Source organism: Sinocyclocheilus anshuiensis, unplaced genomic scaffold (genome assembly GCF_001515605.1).
Source record: "Sinocyclocheilus anshuiensis isolate Anshui unplaced genomic scaffold, SAMN03320099.WGS_v1.1 scaffold1199, whole genome shotgun sequence".
Lineage (NCBI taxonomy): Eukaryota > Metazoa > Chordata > Actinopteri > Cypriniformes > Cyprinidae > Sinocyclocheilus > Sinocyclocheilus anshuiensis.
In genome coordinates, this window is record NW_015540934.1 from 792,817 (window position 1) to 810,095 (window position 17,279).

General features: G+C 35.2%; 3 protein-coding genes across 8 annotated transcripts; 2 read left to right on the plus strand and 1 right to left on the minus strand.

Moving 5' to 3' along the window:
• Window positions 1–64: 64 nt before the first annotated feature.
• LOC107689501 (putative ribonuclease) lies at window positions 65–2,579 on the minus strand. 2 transcript variants are annotated; one of them, XM_016487505.1, is made up of 5 exons: window positions 2,522–2,577; window positions 2,099–2,441; window positions 1,775–1,906; window positions 1,609–1,677; window positions 65–1,122 (listed from the first exon to the last, which is right to left on the minus strand). In XM_016487505.1, exons 2-5 carry the CDS (start codon window positions 2,306–2,308, stop codon window positions 1,036–1,038), a joined length of 498 nt encoding a protein of 165 aa, XP_016342991.1. In that variant the 5' UTR covers window positions 2,309–2,441; window positions 2,522–2,577; the 3' UTR covers window positions 65–1,035. The 2 variants fall into 2 exon arrangements, with proteins under 2 accessions (XP_016342991.1, XP_016342990.1); XM_016487504.1 differs by having other exon boundaries at window positions 2,099–2,579.
• A 99-nt stretch (window positions 2,580–2,678) lies between these two features.
• ndufb3 (NADH:ubiquinone oxidoreductase subunit B3) lies at window positions 2,679–6,355 on the plus strand. 4 transcript variants are annotated; one of them, XM_016487507.1, is made up of 3 exons: window positions 2,679–2,853; window positions 3,324–3,453; window positions 6,030–6,355. In XM_016487507.1, exons 2-3 carry the CDS (start codon window positions 3,326–3,328, stop codon window positions 6,178–6,180), a joined length of 279 nt encoding a protein of 92 aa, XP_016342993.1. In that variant the 5' UTR covers window positions 2,679–2,853; window positions 3,324–3,325; the 3' UTR covers window positions 6,181–6,355. The 4 variants fall into 4 exon arrangements, with proteins under 4 accessions (XP_016342993.1, XP_016342992.1, XP_016342994.1 ...); XM_016487506.1 differs by having other exon boundaries at window positions 2,682–2,853; window positions 3,321–3,453; XM_016487508.1 differs by lacking the exon at window positions 2,679–2,853 and adding an exon at window positions 2,861–3,216 and having other exon boundaries at window positions 3,321–3,453.
• Window positions 6,356–7,143: 788 nt separating this feature from the next.
• LOC107689499 (CASP8 and FADD-like apoptosis regulator) lies at window positions 7,144–15,105 on the plus strand. Of its 2 annotated transcripts, none has more exons than XM_016487500.1 (10): window positions 7,144–7,377; window positions 9,106–9,402; window positions 9,492–9,597; window positions 9,697–9,832; window positions 10,354–10,415; window positions 10,513–10,576; window positions 11,330–11,382; window positions 11,870–11,948; window positions 13,092–13,608; window positions 14,447–15,105. In XM_016487500.1, the coding sequence occupies exons 1-10, from the start codon at window positions 7,343–7,345 to the stop codon at window positions 14,592–14,594; spliced, it is 1,497 nt and encodes a 498-aa protein (XP_016342986.1). In that variant the 5' UTR covers window positions 7,144–7,342; the 3' UTR covers window positions 14,595–15,105. The 2 variants fall into 2 exon arrangements, with proteins under 2 accessions (XP_016342986.1, XP_016342987.1); XM_016487501.1 differs by having other exon boundaries at window positions 9,118–9,402.
• Window positions 15,106–17,279: the final 2,174 nt, after the last annotated feature.

Below are 17,279 nucleotides of genomic sequence, written 5' to 3' on the forward strand. Positions count from 1 at the left end.
TTCTCAGAAGGTGTAACTTCAACCTCAAGGAAGTTGCTCTTTTGTTTGTTTGTTCGTTCTTTTGTTTAAATATTTTGTTGAAAAGACCCTCTGGTAAACTTTTGCATTAAGAAATATTGAGAGCTTGTTCTCTATCATTTTTTTTTTTTTTTCCCTTTCCCCTCTGCAAATTTTAAATTTCTGATCTATTGCATATAAAAATTTATTCTTGTATATGTTTGGGTGGAATATGGGGTGTCTGTCTTGTTTGATATGCAGCTGAAAATGTGGTGCAATATTTGCTTTGCCAGTTGGCTTTTATATGACCTATAGTGATGAAGAGAGACTTGGAATAGTACTGATTTATATTCAAGGCTTTACTGATGACTGTTTGTCGTTTTATTCTTATTTTATAAACGTTAATCTAACAAGCTCCGTGGTATGGATGTAGCTTGTCTTTTTTTTAAAGATCTCACTTTAAGAATCTTTATGCCTCTTCAACACCTACAGACCTAGTGAAATAATTTAGTTTTTTCTACTCTATAGAGCTTTACAGTGTGAAGTTGCACAGCCATTGTGTAGAATATCTGTCTTCAGAAAGACCTCAAATGAAAAACGCTCACACATCTTTACTGAATATAGGGAGCATCGGATGAGAGTGCTTCACATGAAGTCCGCTAATATTATTTATTTTAGGATCTTGTTCTTTGTCTGATTTGTACTGTACTGTCCTGCTCATTTTCATGTCTTCGGTAACCACTGCATTCATGTTTTCTGTTCTGATCACCCGAGTAGGTTCATGGAAGAGTGGGACTTGTTTGGACATTGTGTGTATGGTGTTCTCTGAAACAGTGGTATAAGCTCTACTTAATTGCTTAGTATTCGGACTTCCTTAAACATTTTAAATAAAATTTATTTAGAAAAAAAAGGAGTTTGTTTCATTTGGCTTTAATTCAGACTTCTCAGTAGTGCGTGTTAGCAGCAAATGTGTTCCCCGACCCATTTACGGCCCAAGTTTTCTTTCAAGAATCGGTCTGGTGTGTATCGTCGCGTGTCCTACGCGCTTCTCTTTGTGAGTGGCTCGAGGTGGCTGCCTGTTAGCCTGTTGAACTCGCTGAGAATGTAACTTTCTTTCTGCTGCATCTGTCAAAAAAAAAAAAATGAAAATAGGCAAACAATTGATAGTCTGAGAGAGAAAACTACTTATAAGAAGATGGGCTATTTGTTACAAAAGGTTCAGTTCAATAGTCCAACTACACAATGCTTTTTTTTCTCACTCTAGCAGTGATTCTCATTTAAAACCTTAACTTACTATATTTTTGCAAGTTGCAATATTTTTAATAGCCCTTGGGTAACAGGTGCACACAATAGAAAAAACAGGACAATTGTCAAATATAATTTAGGTAGAAGGCTATTTTTCATAAATGCCAATTTCCATAGTATTTAATGCCATTTGATAGCATGTACATTTTTTTTTTTATATTGTGGATCTTACTGAATATCGAAAGAGTTGAAAATCACTGCTTTAGTTCTGTTCTCATTTTGTTCCTACAAGCAATTTATATATTTTTCAGCCATTAGTGTGACAGACTAGAGCCAATCCTCTAATGAAATGTAAATGTGTCCTACCTCGTTCCACTCCTCTTCAGTTTCGTGTCTGTATCCCAGTAAGTGGCAGATCCCATGAGCTGTGACCACCTGCGCAACGCCACAAAAAAAGCCATTTGAACAAACCTTTATGAAATTCCTGCCAGGCTACAGATATAAATGTGATGAAACTACACATCTCTCTTACTGTAAGTGCTTCATGAAGATCCTGGGATGTCTCTTTACACTGTTGCATTACATACTCTACACCTAAGAAGATGTCGCCTAAGTTATACTCGTCTCTTTGGAGGGCACATGGGATTTTGCCTGGCCTCAGATCCTTGGAAAATGACAAACTTCAGCCATTATTTTTCCTTTAACTGGTAAGACATGGGTTACTTCAACTGCCACCAAAAGCAGACATGCTCTAGCCACCTGTCAACGGCCAGTGTTTATATATAACACATTTCAGGCCATGTACAAATAGTGTGTATATAGCCAAATAATAAATCAAGCGTGACAGCAGCTGTACCTCATAGTAAGGGAAGGACAGCACATCTGTGGGCTGGTTCTTTTTCCTGTAGATGTGGTTGAAGCGTTGAATCCTGCGGTTGTCCACGCATATGATGCCCATGTCAAACTTCTGGACCCCAAAGATGTGCCTCAGGACCTCCACATCTTTGCGCAGTTTGGCGCGTCTCACGGGAACCACATTCTGCAGATTCCGCAGAACTACACCCATAGTGAAAGTAAAATTAAATACAATAAATAGAACCTAAAATCCACACAACCTGCTGTTTTTTTTTTGTTTTTTTTGTGCGCTTGTCACCTTTCACAAGGTCACTAGGAATGTATAAACGTATTTACGTTGCTGCCTACGGACAAAAAAAAAAACGTCTATACGTATTAAGGAAACTTCTGTGAACATATAACAACACCATTTCGACAAAATTACCCTGGGCCCGACTTCACCCTGGCCATTGATTTGGAAACTGAAAGTGCGCATGCGCCAATCGTTCAGTCGTGTGAACAGGAAGTTGAAAAAAAAGTGTCAAAATAAAAGTTCTGTCATTGTGTTATCAAAAATGTCGAATAGTTCAAATCTTTTCTGAATGATAGCAACTCAACATTTTTATATACATGTGTACAATATGTATACCTGTTTCATTTAACTTCGTATTTATTTCGAAAGCGCAGTGACGTTAACTAGTCACCGGAAGTAGAAACTGAACTTCCGGGATTGGTTGCGCGTTCATATTGGAGGTCACTTTGCTGTAAAATAAAAAGGTAATTATTCTGCTATTTAACACACTTACAAAACATTTACACCGCTTTTCGTGTAAGTTTACTTTAGTTTAAACTAGAGGCAGGATTTATTTTTCTACTGAAAACAGCACCAGAGTCAGTCTCTGCGGCTTAGGTGTCATAAGCTGGTTCGCTTGTGTTGTTTCTGTTTGTATATTAACACCACTGGACAGCCAATTAGTTAAACGAAACCATTTAGGTACAACTAACTGATCCGTTGCAGTCTCAAAATATGCATTTAACCGCCCCTGTACACACAAGCTTTAGCCTACATTTTAACCGTACGTTTTGGGTGACTCTCATTTGAATCGCTTCGTTCATAAGCTCATCAGTGGAGTGATTCAGGTGAGTCGACTCTAATGACTCGAACTTGGCACACTGAAAGAGACACTGCGTAGCTTCATAATTCTACAACTGTTGCATTAATAATGGTGAGGTGTCTTCAACAGCAGTCATGGGTGGGGATCACGGACATGGCAAATTGTCCATGCCAGACTACAAAGTGTGGAAATGGGAAGGAACGCCACTGGAAATGACCCAGCAGAGGCTTGCTCGAAGAGGACTCTGGGATCCCTGGGCTCGGTAAGATCATCGAGTTTCAGATACTTGCTCCTGAATTGTTTGCCTGGAGTCCTCTATAGCATGCACCATGACATTAGTATCTGAATATATAGTGTGCATTTAAATTCTGGCTCACTCCTGTGTATTGCGATTAGAATTATAAAAGTGAGTTAAAGGAATAGTTCACCCAAAAATGAAAATTTGCTTTAAATTTACTCATGCCTCAGGGCTTCCATGATGTAAGTGAGTTTGTTTCTTCATCAGAACAGATTTGGAGAAATTTAGCATTATATCACACTTGCTCACCAATGCAGTGAATGGGTACCGTCAGAATGAGAGTCCAAACTGCTGATAAAAACATCACAAGTAATCCACACCACTCCAGTCCATCAATTAACGTCTTCTGATGTGAAAAGGTGTGTTTATAAGAAACAAATCCATCAAGACGTTTTAAATGTAAAAGCATCACTTCTGTGCTATTTTGACAGAAGCGCTTGCTATGTTGTTGTTATTATTATTATTATTATTATTATTATTATTATTACTGGTCTTATAGGGTAGACGAATATCGAAGTATGATATGAGCAGGGTGCGAATTACGGGGGGTTTGGAGGGGTCTGACCCCCCTAAAGAAAGCTTGACCCCCCTGAAGGACGTCAAAACTAGGTCTGATAGAAAGTAGCCTATGCATAATATGGAGATTTGCTTTTAAAAGATGCATTTCTGTAGCTCTGACTGATTTTAAACTGTAATTCTGGCAGTCCCTGAAATGGATCATCTCTGGGTGAAATACGAGTCCATAATATCACTTCCTCCAGTGAAAATGTCCATCTCCTGTTCTCCTCTCACATCAAAATCCACCCACATATTTGATTAGAACTATTTTAGACTGTTTTCTCTTGTAAACGGTGCTTGATCTGTGCATATTTCTCTCCTCATTCAGACAAGACCCTTTTTCACTGGAGAAAGCAGTATTATGAATAGAGGACTCGTATCTTAGCCAGAAGCAACAGTTAGTGATGGGCGCGTTCGAAACACTGCTTCACGAAGCTTCGAAACATTTGCCAATCTTTTGTTTCGAATCAGTGTTTCGGAGCGCATATCAAACCGGCCAGGTCACGTGATTTTAGCAAACGAAGCTTCGTTACGTCGCACGGTTTCGAAACGTTTTGAAACTCCGATGGTTCACCACTAGGGGGTGTTTATCTCAAAGTGAACCCATGAACCACTTCTGGTTGCCTAGTTAATCATGTGATATGAAATCCCACAAAATTTTACTATTAAAATAATGAATTCGGGGGCCAGATGTTGTGGGTTAAACAAAAGATAACCTCCCTTTAACAAAGATGGCTATATAGTTTAAAAAATGTGTAAAAACATTCAGTACTTTCAACCTACAAATCACATCATATCTTAAAAATAAAAAAAATGAGCTTACCATAGAATTAAATCCACCTCCTTCTTCTGACTGATAACACTACTTTTGCTTGCTGGTTTTACAGAGAGCTCTAATGAAAACACTTAAAGGGGTCATATGATGCTTTTTTAAAGATCGTTATTTTGTGTATTTGGTGTAACAGAATATGTTGACATGCTTTAATGTTCAAAAAACACATTATTTTTCAAATCTTATCTATGTACAATCAGCTTGTAACACTCCAAAGAGAAAGGAAAACTTGAAATCGCATCATATGACCCCTTTAATTTATTAAATTACATAAATCAATTAATTCATTAAATAATTGAGTTCATTGTGTGTTAAGGGTTTGATTATACTTCAATAAAACACATAACACAAGCACTAATATTTAATAGTATTTAAGTGTTTATGTATTTAAAAAATATTGTATTTCTAAAAAAACATTTCCGTTTGTTTTGTAAGTTTGTTCTTGATGATTTTACAACGTTTTTACCAGCAGGTGTCGCCAGCATGTGCGGTTTCAAGTGCTTCGAAACATCGAATCATTTTTTTGAAGCAATTGGTTCAGTTGATTCAATGCTTCGAAAAGCTTCGTTTCTCTCATCACTAGCAACAGTTTTAAAGTAAAAAACAAAACAAAAACATCTCAAGTATTTTTTCTTTCAAACATGCACCGTTTCACTTCACAAGATGTTAGTTGATGGACTGGAGTGGTGTGGATTGCTAGATGTTTTTATCAGCTGTTTGGACTCTCATTCTGACGGCACCCATTCACTGCAGAGGATCCATTGGTGAGCAAGTGATGTAATGCCACATTTCTCTAAATCTGTTCTGATGAAGAAACAAACTCTACAACAGTCTACTTACTACATCTTGGATGACCTGAGGGTGGGTACATTTTCAGCAAATTTTAATTTTGTTTTTGGGGTGAACTATCCCTTTAAATTGAACAGGAATTCTCTTAAAGTGACTTATAGGCCATTGTTTCAGTGCATTCAGTCTTATATTATCCTCAAACCGTCAAATATGTTATAAAATGATGATTAAAATGTTTAATATTTAAAACTCTTCTGTACATTTAATGTTAGCAGTGCTTTATTATTTAATTTTTATAGAACAGGACATTATGAAAGTAAGAAAATGAAGGACTAAAGGATGACAACGTTTGTTTTCGCAGGAATGAGGCGTGGAGATATACGGGCAGCTTTGGCGTCCCAGTTACCTTCCGAGACGTTCTCCTCCGTGGATTTAAGACAGGATTCGCAGCATTTGCAGTGGCACTGGCAGTGGAGTATGCGTTCTTCCCTCCAAAGAAGTCAGAGCACTAATAGCGTGGCTAAAGCTCAGTAGAGCCAGTCGCTGCCGGACTCTGTGTTTGCTGCAGGTTTTAAGCCTGTTGTTGTCTATCCATGAAGACGTTAGCCCATGAAAGGCTTCCTAATACCTGTGCTCATTCATGGTTATGTTTCCTTTCACCATTCTGTAAAATAAATATAAATTAATCGAATTGGGCTGGGTATGTTTATTGGCTATTATAGTCCAACCTTTAGAACTTAATTTAACTTGAAATTACTATTGTAAAATGCTATTCTTTAAATAAGTATAAATACCAGTGATTTGCATGTTACATTTCCTGAATGGGGTGCATTTCCTGAATATGAAGAGATTAACATGAATGCAAATCTAAGATAATATTCTGACTATGACATCCTTAACTTTCTCTCTAATGTACTGTTGTGTGCTTAAAGTGTATGTGTCTTTTTGCTTTGTTGTGCATACTGAGGTACGAATCAAAATGATTGTCTCTGGCATTGCACAGATGCTGCCAATTAGATCGGAAGGTTAATATTTAATTTAATGGGGAACTGTGTGTGTAAAATATCATTAAGGTCAACTTTTAATCTGTGGACTTCTCTTCCAGCTAAACTGAAATAGCTACCAGGAGAGGAACAGGTTACCAGAAGTTAGATGGAGCTTACTTATTAACACTATCTTGCTAGACATTGTTTTACACTTTTTCATATCCAGTAAGTTTTTAGTTGCAGTTTTATGTGATATGAAGTTTAGCTTGTAAAAGGCTGGTTATAGTATTTGTTCTACAGTGAAAATGTTCATAGAATCCTTTTATATAACAGTTTGACCAAGAGAAGTCGGTACATCTTTAAATGTCATCAAACATAACCTTTAAGTATATTGGAACCAAATGCAGGCACATCAGTATAAGCAATGCAATGTCAGATATTTACAGTAATCTAGCATAAGAGGGAGTACGCTACGATGTGCTAGTTAAATATAAGAATATGAAGAGAATATGTGGTTTGTTCACTTTCTCCCCAATTTATATAATCCAACAACAACAACAAAAAAACGCGAATTTGGCCAAATGCCCAAATAAGCACGCATTTGAATTACGTAGTAGAGGAACGTTTTGTTTCACACTTACATTTCGAAGCTGTAAAAGTGTCATTACCGCTATTCATTCGCGAGCAGATGCTCCATTCAGTCCGAAGAACGGCTCTCTTGAGGTAAGGTTTACAGTTTTGTCTTTTAATGCGAGAATATTCGAAGTTCTTGACTTAATCTCCACATAAAACACGTAGCCACATACAGTTTTTTTTAAATCGTAGTTTTAGAATGACATCCACATATAGTAATATTATTTGTAACTATAAGTTTTACGCTGTAAATGCGACTAAAGGTATTGTTAATTTAGCCTAGTAGAACCGACTGTCATCAAAAATAATATAAAAGATAGAAAGCCTTAAATAATCTTTACTAGATGCGATATTTATTTAATAGGATATAGCCTATTTAATAGCCTACGATATAGGATAGTGCTATTTTGACAGAAGCGCTTGCTATGTTGTTGTTATTATTATTATTATTATTATTATGATTATTACTGGTCTTATAGGGTAGACGAATATCGAAGTATGATATGAGCAGGGTGCGAATTACGGGGGGTTTGGAGGGGTCTGACCCCCCTAAAGAAAGCTTGACCCCCCTGAAGGACGTCAAAACTAGGTCTGATAGAAAGTAGCCTATGCATAATATGGAGATTTGCTTTTAAAAGATGCATTTCTGTAGCTCTGACTGATTTTAGACTGTAATTCTGGCAGTCCCTGAAATGGATCATCTCGCTCATTTAAGGACGTGCATTTATTGCTTGGACGAAGCAAGAACACTTTCTTAAACTCATGTGCAGATTCAGTCGAGTAGAAGTTCAACCTCTTTAACTTTATGCTGTTGTACTGAATGAACTATTTGTTAAAATAGCCACAATATTAACAGCAACACTGAAATAAGAGCGCGCGGTTGATCTGTCCGTCAGATGCGCGTTTAGTTGCATGCATTACTAAAAACAAACACCGCTTATTTTCTTTCAGAATCACCATTGGCTGGTCGAAAGAAAAATAGGTTACTTAAAAAAAATTTTTTACTTACAAATGAAGATAAGGTAAAGGTGCAAATAATATCGGGGGAAGAAAAAATATATGGCTCGGCTGTGTTACATTTTAGACAATATTCTCAATATTGTCTGTTTCTGTGCAAGTTCGCCAACGAATCGATTGAGCTAATGATTCAGTGAGCCATTTTTAAACACAAGTCAGCTTTGCTTCTGAATTAATCAGCCGTTTGAACGAATCGGTTGAATGAATGACTGAATGGCTCACTCATTAAAACAGCGATTTGCCGCCACCTACTGACTCTTTTAGTTTTATATAGAGTAGTATATTATAATATACAATTTGTGTTTTTGTATGTTGAATCAAAATATTTCTTTCTTAAACTACGTTTTTTTTTTGCAGTGTCTATTCAGTGCTTTTTAATTTAACACAATAATGAGTTTTAAATTATCTATAATAATGATTTTGATTAATCGGCATATGCTGTACTAATTAATCTACGGTAATTATTTGAGATGAATTTGATTTAAGTAATCGGCACATTGTGTAATTTTTAACATTTTTAAAACATAATACACAATAAAAACAATATGTTTTAAAACACCCTCGATATGAGTCATTTCACGAGTCATGATGGGTGTCATTTCAAGATAAATGAAATAGCCCAACATTTATCCCATACTGAGTCACATCCGTGCAATCTAATTGTGAAAGTATAGGTCTACAGAATAAATGACTTGGCTCACCATTTTAATACAAGGAATGATGCTCTAAAACCCTAAATATTTGTAAATGATCTAAATACTCCCAATTAAGTGTGATATAAAAAGATTCTTCCTTTCATAGTTTTTGGAGCAGAATGTCTGGCCTGTACCACACTATCAGTCAGATCACTGATGAGCTCAGCGCAGATGAATGCAAGCGGATCTCTTACCTGTGCGGCGCTCTTGATATGGACAAGTTCTCTACAGATCCCAGAGGCATGTTACAATCTGTACTGTGCCAAACGAGGATGGATTACATGTTTCTCATGGAGCTCATTCTGAAAATAAAACGATATGATCTGCTGCGACAAGTGCTGAGCACCAACAAGAGCACGGTTGAGGGACTGCTAAAAAATGGCCATTCTGTGTCAGAATACAGGTAATGCTCTCTGATTCCCTCTGGGAATCTCCATTTATGCACCATATGGGGCTCAAGAGAATGTTTTAACCTGGACTTTGTGTTTTCAGAGTACTGATGGCTGACGTTAGTGAGGACATGGACACAGAAGACCTGAAGTCATTGAAATTCTTACTGAGAGGAACTTTACCAAAACATAAACTGGAAAATGCCCAGGTATGACGTCCTGATTCTGAAAGCTGTTGTCTTCATGTGTGGAACTGAAATGTTTCATGTGTGGAACTGAAGTGATTTTTTTTAAACATATATTTGCAGAGTTTTTTAGACATTGCAGTAGAGTTGGAGAAACTCGACCAGCTCTCAAGTGAGAAGATGGATTTGATTGAACAGTGCCTGAGGTCCATCCATAGGGCTGATCTAGCTAAAAAGATCAGTCACTACCAGCAGACAGGTAAGAATTGCCAGCTTTATGCTGTTATTGATGTTTTTGTAGATGCAACCATACAATACACTAAGTATTAGGCCTGTTGTCTCATTCAGAGGAGTTTAGGCTACAGTATATCACTAACATGATACAATCTAAGAAGAAAAAAAAAGTTACAAATGCTGTCTTTGTACCATATTTATCCCTAAAGGGTGCATTTTAGTACCTTAAAGGCACATATCTGTACGTAAAGTGTACCTATTAGTACCTAAATGCTACATATTAGTACCTTTTGAAAAGGTACTGCCCCAGTGAGTTTTTGTATCTTTTTTTTTTTCCATTTTATGATGATGCAATATGACATGTGACATCTGAACAGTATTGATTCAGTTCTGATTCAGTTCCTCTTTCCTACATCTTCTTATTGGTAGTTTTTTTCTGTTGCGTCATCATAAGAAATGCACTTTGTGGTATTTTTATGGGAAACTGAATCAGCCAGTTAAGTTTTATAGGTTTCCTTTTTGAATAACTGAAAACCGCTTTTGCAGTGCTAATGACCAAACAAGGATCTTCGCCTCCAGACAGACGTCAGTTCTGCAGAATGCCATTGGTGAGATTTAATTTGGTTGCTTTGTCTTAGCTTGAACTTAAAATGTTTAATTTTTTAATAATCTTTTCTTCACTCTCACTGTTTGTGTCATTCGCAGCCAAATAGCTCATTTGGTGTCTCAACAGCTTCTTGTAATGTGAGGCTGATTTCCAAATTCTGTGGTGAGTTCATTCAAAAACGGACAGTACGAGGAAATACTCTACCAGGCAAAAGTTTGGGCAAACCTCTCATTGTCTCTCTATATTTATATTCATTGTCTCCCCTCACAATTTCCAGTATTACTAAAGTCATCAAAACTAGAAATAGCACAAATGTAGGTATGGGAATTATGAAGTGACCAGAAATCTTAAAAGTCAGCACACTTGTCACAGATTCACACAGTTTATCGTCACTACACTGTAGAAAAGAAAAAAAAAGATTGTTGACAAATGCAAGCCAACATGATGCAACACTACTATGTTTTGTCAGTTTGGATTTTCATCCACTAAATGTAAAATGCACTAATTTGGCCAATACATTTGTGAAGATAAACTGCAGGTTCTGGGATGAAACAAACCACAAGCATTTTTCTGAAATCCTTTGTTCAGACAATTGTGTTTGACTAGTTGTAAAAAAAAAAAAACGTAGGGAATTTCTATTGTTCTAACATGGATTTTTATGTACTTACAGGTAACTTGAGTTTCTTATTATTTGTGACTCAAACTGAAAACATTTCCTAAATATATATTTAGTCAGGTGTGCCTAACATTTGACTGGTAGAGTGCAGAATGTTCTGTGTAATTATATAAATATTGTTTAACTTCAGTGCATTTGTTGTCTTTTGAGCTGCCATAATTCTTTATACTTATACTAATCCATATTATGAACCATAATAAGTTTATTTATTTGTTTATAATTTTTATTTATTTTTTTAGATAAACCGACAGCACTGAAGAAGGAACTACTTGGCTCTAGCTCCTATTGTCAGGTAATTTTTAATTTTATTTTATTACACACACACACACACACACACACACACACACACACATATATTAAATGAAACATATAATTCATTTTCTTATGAATTAAAAATATGTTCAATATGTATGATATGCTTTAAAGATATACTATATATCCATTCAATACAAGGAGCACTGATGCTCAGCTGGTTCATTATGAAACAGTAGAATTTTTATTAAAACAAAAGGTTTCTTTTCTTTTCTTTCCTCGACCATATGGCTAAAATTACAGTTTTGCATTTAGGATAATATTTTTGTTCTCCTGTTATCCAAGGCAAGCAATAACATTATTTCCTAGTTACACACTGTGAGTGCAGACTCCAAATATAAGTGAAACTGTTATTGTGGGTGAAAATGCCACTGTGATGGATTATTATCAAGTGTTGAACGTGGTCAAAGCAATAATCTATAACAGATCAGTGGGCCAAAACTGACATGTGCTGATTTGATCTCCAGCAGCAGGAGGAAGTGTACAGCATGCTGAGTGATCCCAGAGGAGTGTGTTTAATCATAGACTGTGTCGGCACTGAAGGAGGTGAGAAATCACTGATCTTATGCAGTTTACTCTACTGTTCAAAAGTTTAGGGTCGGAAAGATTTAAATGTCTTTGAAAGAAGATTCTTATGCAAATCAAGGCTGCATTTATTGGATCAAAAATACAGGAAAAACAGTAATATTGTGAAATATTATTACAATTTAAAACAACTGTTTTCTATTTGAATATATTTTGAAATGTAATTTATTCCTGTGATCAAAGCTGAATTTTCAGCATCATTACTCCAGTCTTCAGTGTCACATGATCCTTCAGAGATCACTCTAATCATTTGCTGATCAAGAAACATTTTTATTATTATCAGTGTTAAAAACAGTTGTGTTGCTTAATATTTATGTAGAAACCATGATACGTTTTTTCTGGATTCTTTGATGAACATGAAGTTCCAAAGAACATGAAATAATAATCTTATGTAACAATGTTAAAGTATTTGATTTCACTTTTGATCATTTTAATGCATCCTTGCTGAATAAAAGCATTAATTTCTTTAAAAAAAATCTTACTGACCCCAAACCACTGAATTGTACTGTAAATAACCAATATTAAAGGGGTCATATGATGCTTTTTTAAAGATCATTATTTTGTGTATTTGGTGTAACAGAATATGTTGGTTTTGAGTCTTTAGTCTTTGCAACTTCAGGGATCTTATCTATGCACAAGCAGCTTGTAACACTCCAAAGAGAAAGGAAAACTTGAAATCGCATCATATGACCCCTTTAATGATTCTTTCACTGAGTTTTTAATCTGGTGCTATTTTTCAGTGTGAATTAAATTTTCAGTACAAAAGCACAAAACTTTATCCAAAAGGTACTATTCTATTGTTGTTTCTTTTCCTAGCACAAACTTTTTATTTTTTTTTGTAATGACAAATTTTAGTTTAATCCCCAAAACACAACAGGATGAGCCATGAGCCATTTCCATTTACTGTAGCAATTGTAATGACCAGTAAATTTAATAGCAGACTATTATCTAACCAGAATTTATTTATTCATTTATTTTTAATTGAGTTGAAAATTGGAAGTCATTCGAATGTAAATATCTGTTTGGTGATTAGTACTATTAGTACCACTTAGTTGTGAAAGAAATCACATTACCTTCTGGTAATGGCTTCTCTTTTCCTTACAGATGAGCTCGAGCAAATATTTAAGGCCTTACACTTTCATGTGATCACGCATAAGCTGCTGAGTGTGAGAGACGTGCAGTCCACTCTGAGGGAAGTGGCTCATCAGCAGGGTCACTATAGAGTGTCTGCTTTTGTCTGCTGCATTATCAGCCGAAGCCGCTCATCAGATCTGCTGGCCACTGACTCTCACGGTCCAGGACTGAGCCTGGACACTGTCAGGCGCCTCTTCACCTCAGACTCCTGCCCGGGCCTGGCAGGCAAGCCTAAACTCTTCTTTATCCAGAGCTATGATGTGTCCGAGCCTCAGAGGTGTGCTGGGTGTATGGGGTGTGAAGATGAGGAGGGTGGAGAGCTGGAGACAGACGGGCCTGTGCTCTTATGCCGCGCGAGGACGGTCCCAGTGGACGCGGACATCTTCTGGAGTCACTGCTGGACTAAAGGACAACAGCTGGAGGTGCCAAACCATCAGTCTGTGTATCTGAAAGCCTTGAGATCCTCCTTAACGGAGGGACAGAAAAGGTAAGACTAACACTTTGAATTGTTTAGAATTACACTACCCAGTCAAAAGATTGGAATACTTAATTCTCATGCTCACCAAAACTCCATTTATTTGATCAAAAGTACTTATTTTAAAACAGTTTATTCCTGTTATGTAAAGTTGAATTTTCAGCATCATTACTCCAGTCTTCAGTGTCACATGATCCTTCAGAAATCATTCTAATATGCTGATTTGCTGCTCAAGAAACATTTCTTATCAATGCTAAAAACAGTTTTGCTGTCATACACTAGTTTGGGGTAAGTAAGAGAACAAGGATGCTTTTACGTGATCAAAAGTGACTTTTGAAAATGTTACAAACAATTTTTGATTTAAATAAGTGCTATTCTTTTGAACTTTTATTTCATCAAGAAATCCTAAAAAAATGTGTCCACAAAAATATTAGGCAGCACAACCGTTTAAAACATTGATAATAAGAAATGTTTCTTGAGCAGCAAATCAGCATATTAGAATGATTTCATGTGGATCATGTGACACTGAAGACTGGAGTAATGATGCTGAAAATTCAGGAATAAATTACGTTTTGAAATATATTCAAATAGAAAACAGTTATTTTAAATTTTAATAATATTTCACAATATTAAATGAATGATATTACATAATGATAATTCATTAGAGTTCATAAAAAAAACGTAATTATTCAAAAAAAAAATTTCTGGTAGCATATAGTATGCAGCATAAATTATATCACATATTTCTGAATCTCTATTGGCTATTTTGGACCCAGGGATTGATTGAAACTTTATTTATCTCTATTAAGCTTTATGTAATTTTTACCAATTGCATTTTTATTCTTTTCAGGAGGACTCATTTGGTAGACTTGCACATGGCGGTGAATCGTGCAGTATATGAGCACAATCACAAATCTCCACAATCATCTTACTTTTTAAATCTGAGACACACTCTCAGGAAGAAAGTCTACTTGTATGCAAGAACATTTGATGTTTGAGTAACGATGATCATCACAATGATGTCGACATGAATTGTATCAATTATGAGTTGCAGTGTTTCAGTAAATAAATCTCAGGTTTTGTAATTGTAGTTTCCTATATTGTCCACATGTTGGCAGTGTTGTCCAGTGTTGGCAATGAACTTCACCACTGTGTTAAACTTTTTTCTTTTTTACATTTTAATTTCTTTGAAAAAAAATCTGATTGTCCTTTAAACCAATAATTTACATCATTTAATTGAATTGAATTATTTTTTTTTTAATTGGGAAAAAAAAGTTTGAATGAAAGTCCCAAACAATATTAAACTATTTGAATACTGATAGCTTCTCAGACAGCCTACAGACTGTGTCTACAGTCACAGGAAACTGTATCACACATTATCCAAATTCCATTATAGTCTTCATATTTTTTTAATATTTTATTTTTTTTAAATACAAATATTTATATTTGATATGTATATTTATTGTCATACTGTGTGCTTATGTTTGTCATTCCACGGGTGCCATTTGTATCCCTCCTGAAAATGTGTAACAATGACTTAACAATGAATCAAATAGAAAACAGTTATTTTAAATTTTAATAATATTTCACAATATTAAATGAATGATATTACATAATGATAATTCATTAGAGTTCATAAAAAAAACGTAATTATTCAAAAAAAAAATTTCTGGTAGCATATAGTATGCAGCATAAATTATATCACATATTTCTGAATCTCTATTGGCTATTTTGGACCCAGGGATTGATTGAAACTTTATTTATCTCTATTAAGCTTTATGTAATTTTTACCAATTGCATTTTTATTCTTTTCAGGAGGACTCATTTGGTAGACTTGCACATGGCGGTGAATCGTGCAGTATATGAGCACAATCACAAATCTCCACAATCATCTTACTTTTTAAATCTGAGACACACTCTCAGGAAGAAAGTCTACTTGTATGCAAGAACATTTGATGTTTGAGTAACGATGATCATCACAATGATGTCGACATGAATTGTATCAATTATGAGTTGCAGTGTTTCAGTAAATAAATCTCAGGTTTTGTAATTGTAGTTTCCTATATTGTCCACATGTTGGCAGTGTTGTCCAGTGTTGGCAATGAACTTCACCACTGTGTTAAACTTTTTTCTTTTTTACATTTTAATTTCTTTGAAAAAAAATCTGATTGTCCTTTAAACCAATAATTTACATCATTTAATTGAATTGAATTATTTTTTTTTTAATTGGGAAAAAAAAGTTTGAATGAAAGTCCCAAACAATATTAAACTATTTGAATACTGATAGCTTCTCAGACAGCCTACAGACTGTGTCTACAGTCACAGGAAACTGTATCACACATTATCCAAATTCCATTATAGTCTTCATATTTTTTTAATATTTTATTTTTTTTAAATACAAATATTTATATTTGATATGTATATTTATTGTCATACTGTGTGCTTATGTTTGTCATTCCACGGGTGCCATTTGTATCCCTCCTGAAAATGTGTAACAATGACTTAACAATGAATAACTGACACCAACTTTAAAGTGTTATGTTAGACATGTTGTCTTAACAAAAATCCAGTAACTATATTTTACTTTTTAACTTTTTTATGTCTGTCTATGTATTTCCAACTTCTCCTTGTTATATTAGCAAATATGTGCATTTTAATAGAAATAAAAAAGAAGTCAACCCTGTTACCATCATAACTGACGTTAGTTCTGTTAATAATAATTAAGAAAACAAATCTGTAATGACATTAAGATGCAAACTCCTTAAAGACAAGTATCACTTCTTATGTTGTAAATGTGTCAGTAAGGAATGATCTTTGACTTTCAACCCTGTTACCATGATTTTGCCAGCAGCTGATTACTGAAAAGTGGATATTGTAGAATTAGCAGCGTGTTATTTCTAATAAAACCCATGTGTCATGACCTTGAGCACAACGTATGGCTAAATGAACTAAAACTGTTCACCCTGTTACTTTCAACCATGTTACCATAAACCTACTACTTCTATTAATTCTATTTAAGGGCATAGCTGTATTTATTTATTAAATTGTTTACATTTAGCGTTAAGTTTCACAATGCATGTTTAACAACAGTTGACGTAAATAATACACGTTTTTTTTCTGATAGAACGCTTTAAATCAGAGAGATTCTCTTAAAAGAAATACGTTAAACGGCAAAATACTTAATTATACAAAGGAATGGCCCATTTATTGTTAGTTTAGTAAGTGCAGCGCACTGCCAGTGTGTGTGTGTGTGTGTGAAGACAGCGAGAAACAGAAGGAAGTGAGAGTTCGAGTGCGTCCATTTTAAAACAGCTGTTTTATTTGGAGTCCTGGTGCGACACCAGGGTTTCATCTGGCCAGAATTGTTTTCAATCATTGCTGTATCGCTGACACTAATGAGAAGATGATTTCAGGGCAGTTTCCTGTCGCTGTTACGCTTGTGAAGTGGGAAATGAAAAGGAGAGATCGCAGAGCACTAGCATACTGCTTAGAATTTATAAAATAGTAAACTGAACGCACTCATAAAAATATAGCTTCCAAAAGGCAGTTTTCGCAACAATGCCATAAAAGAACCATGTTTGGTTCCCCAGAGAACCTTTAAGTAAACTCTCCTTAAAAGAACCATTTTCTTAATCTAAAGAACTTTTTTTTTCTGCTATAAAGAACCATAGAAAGGTTCAATA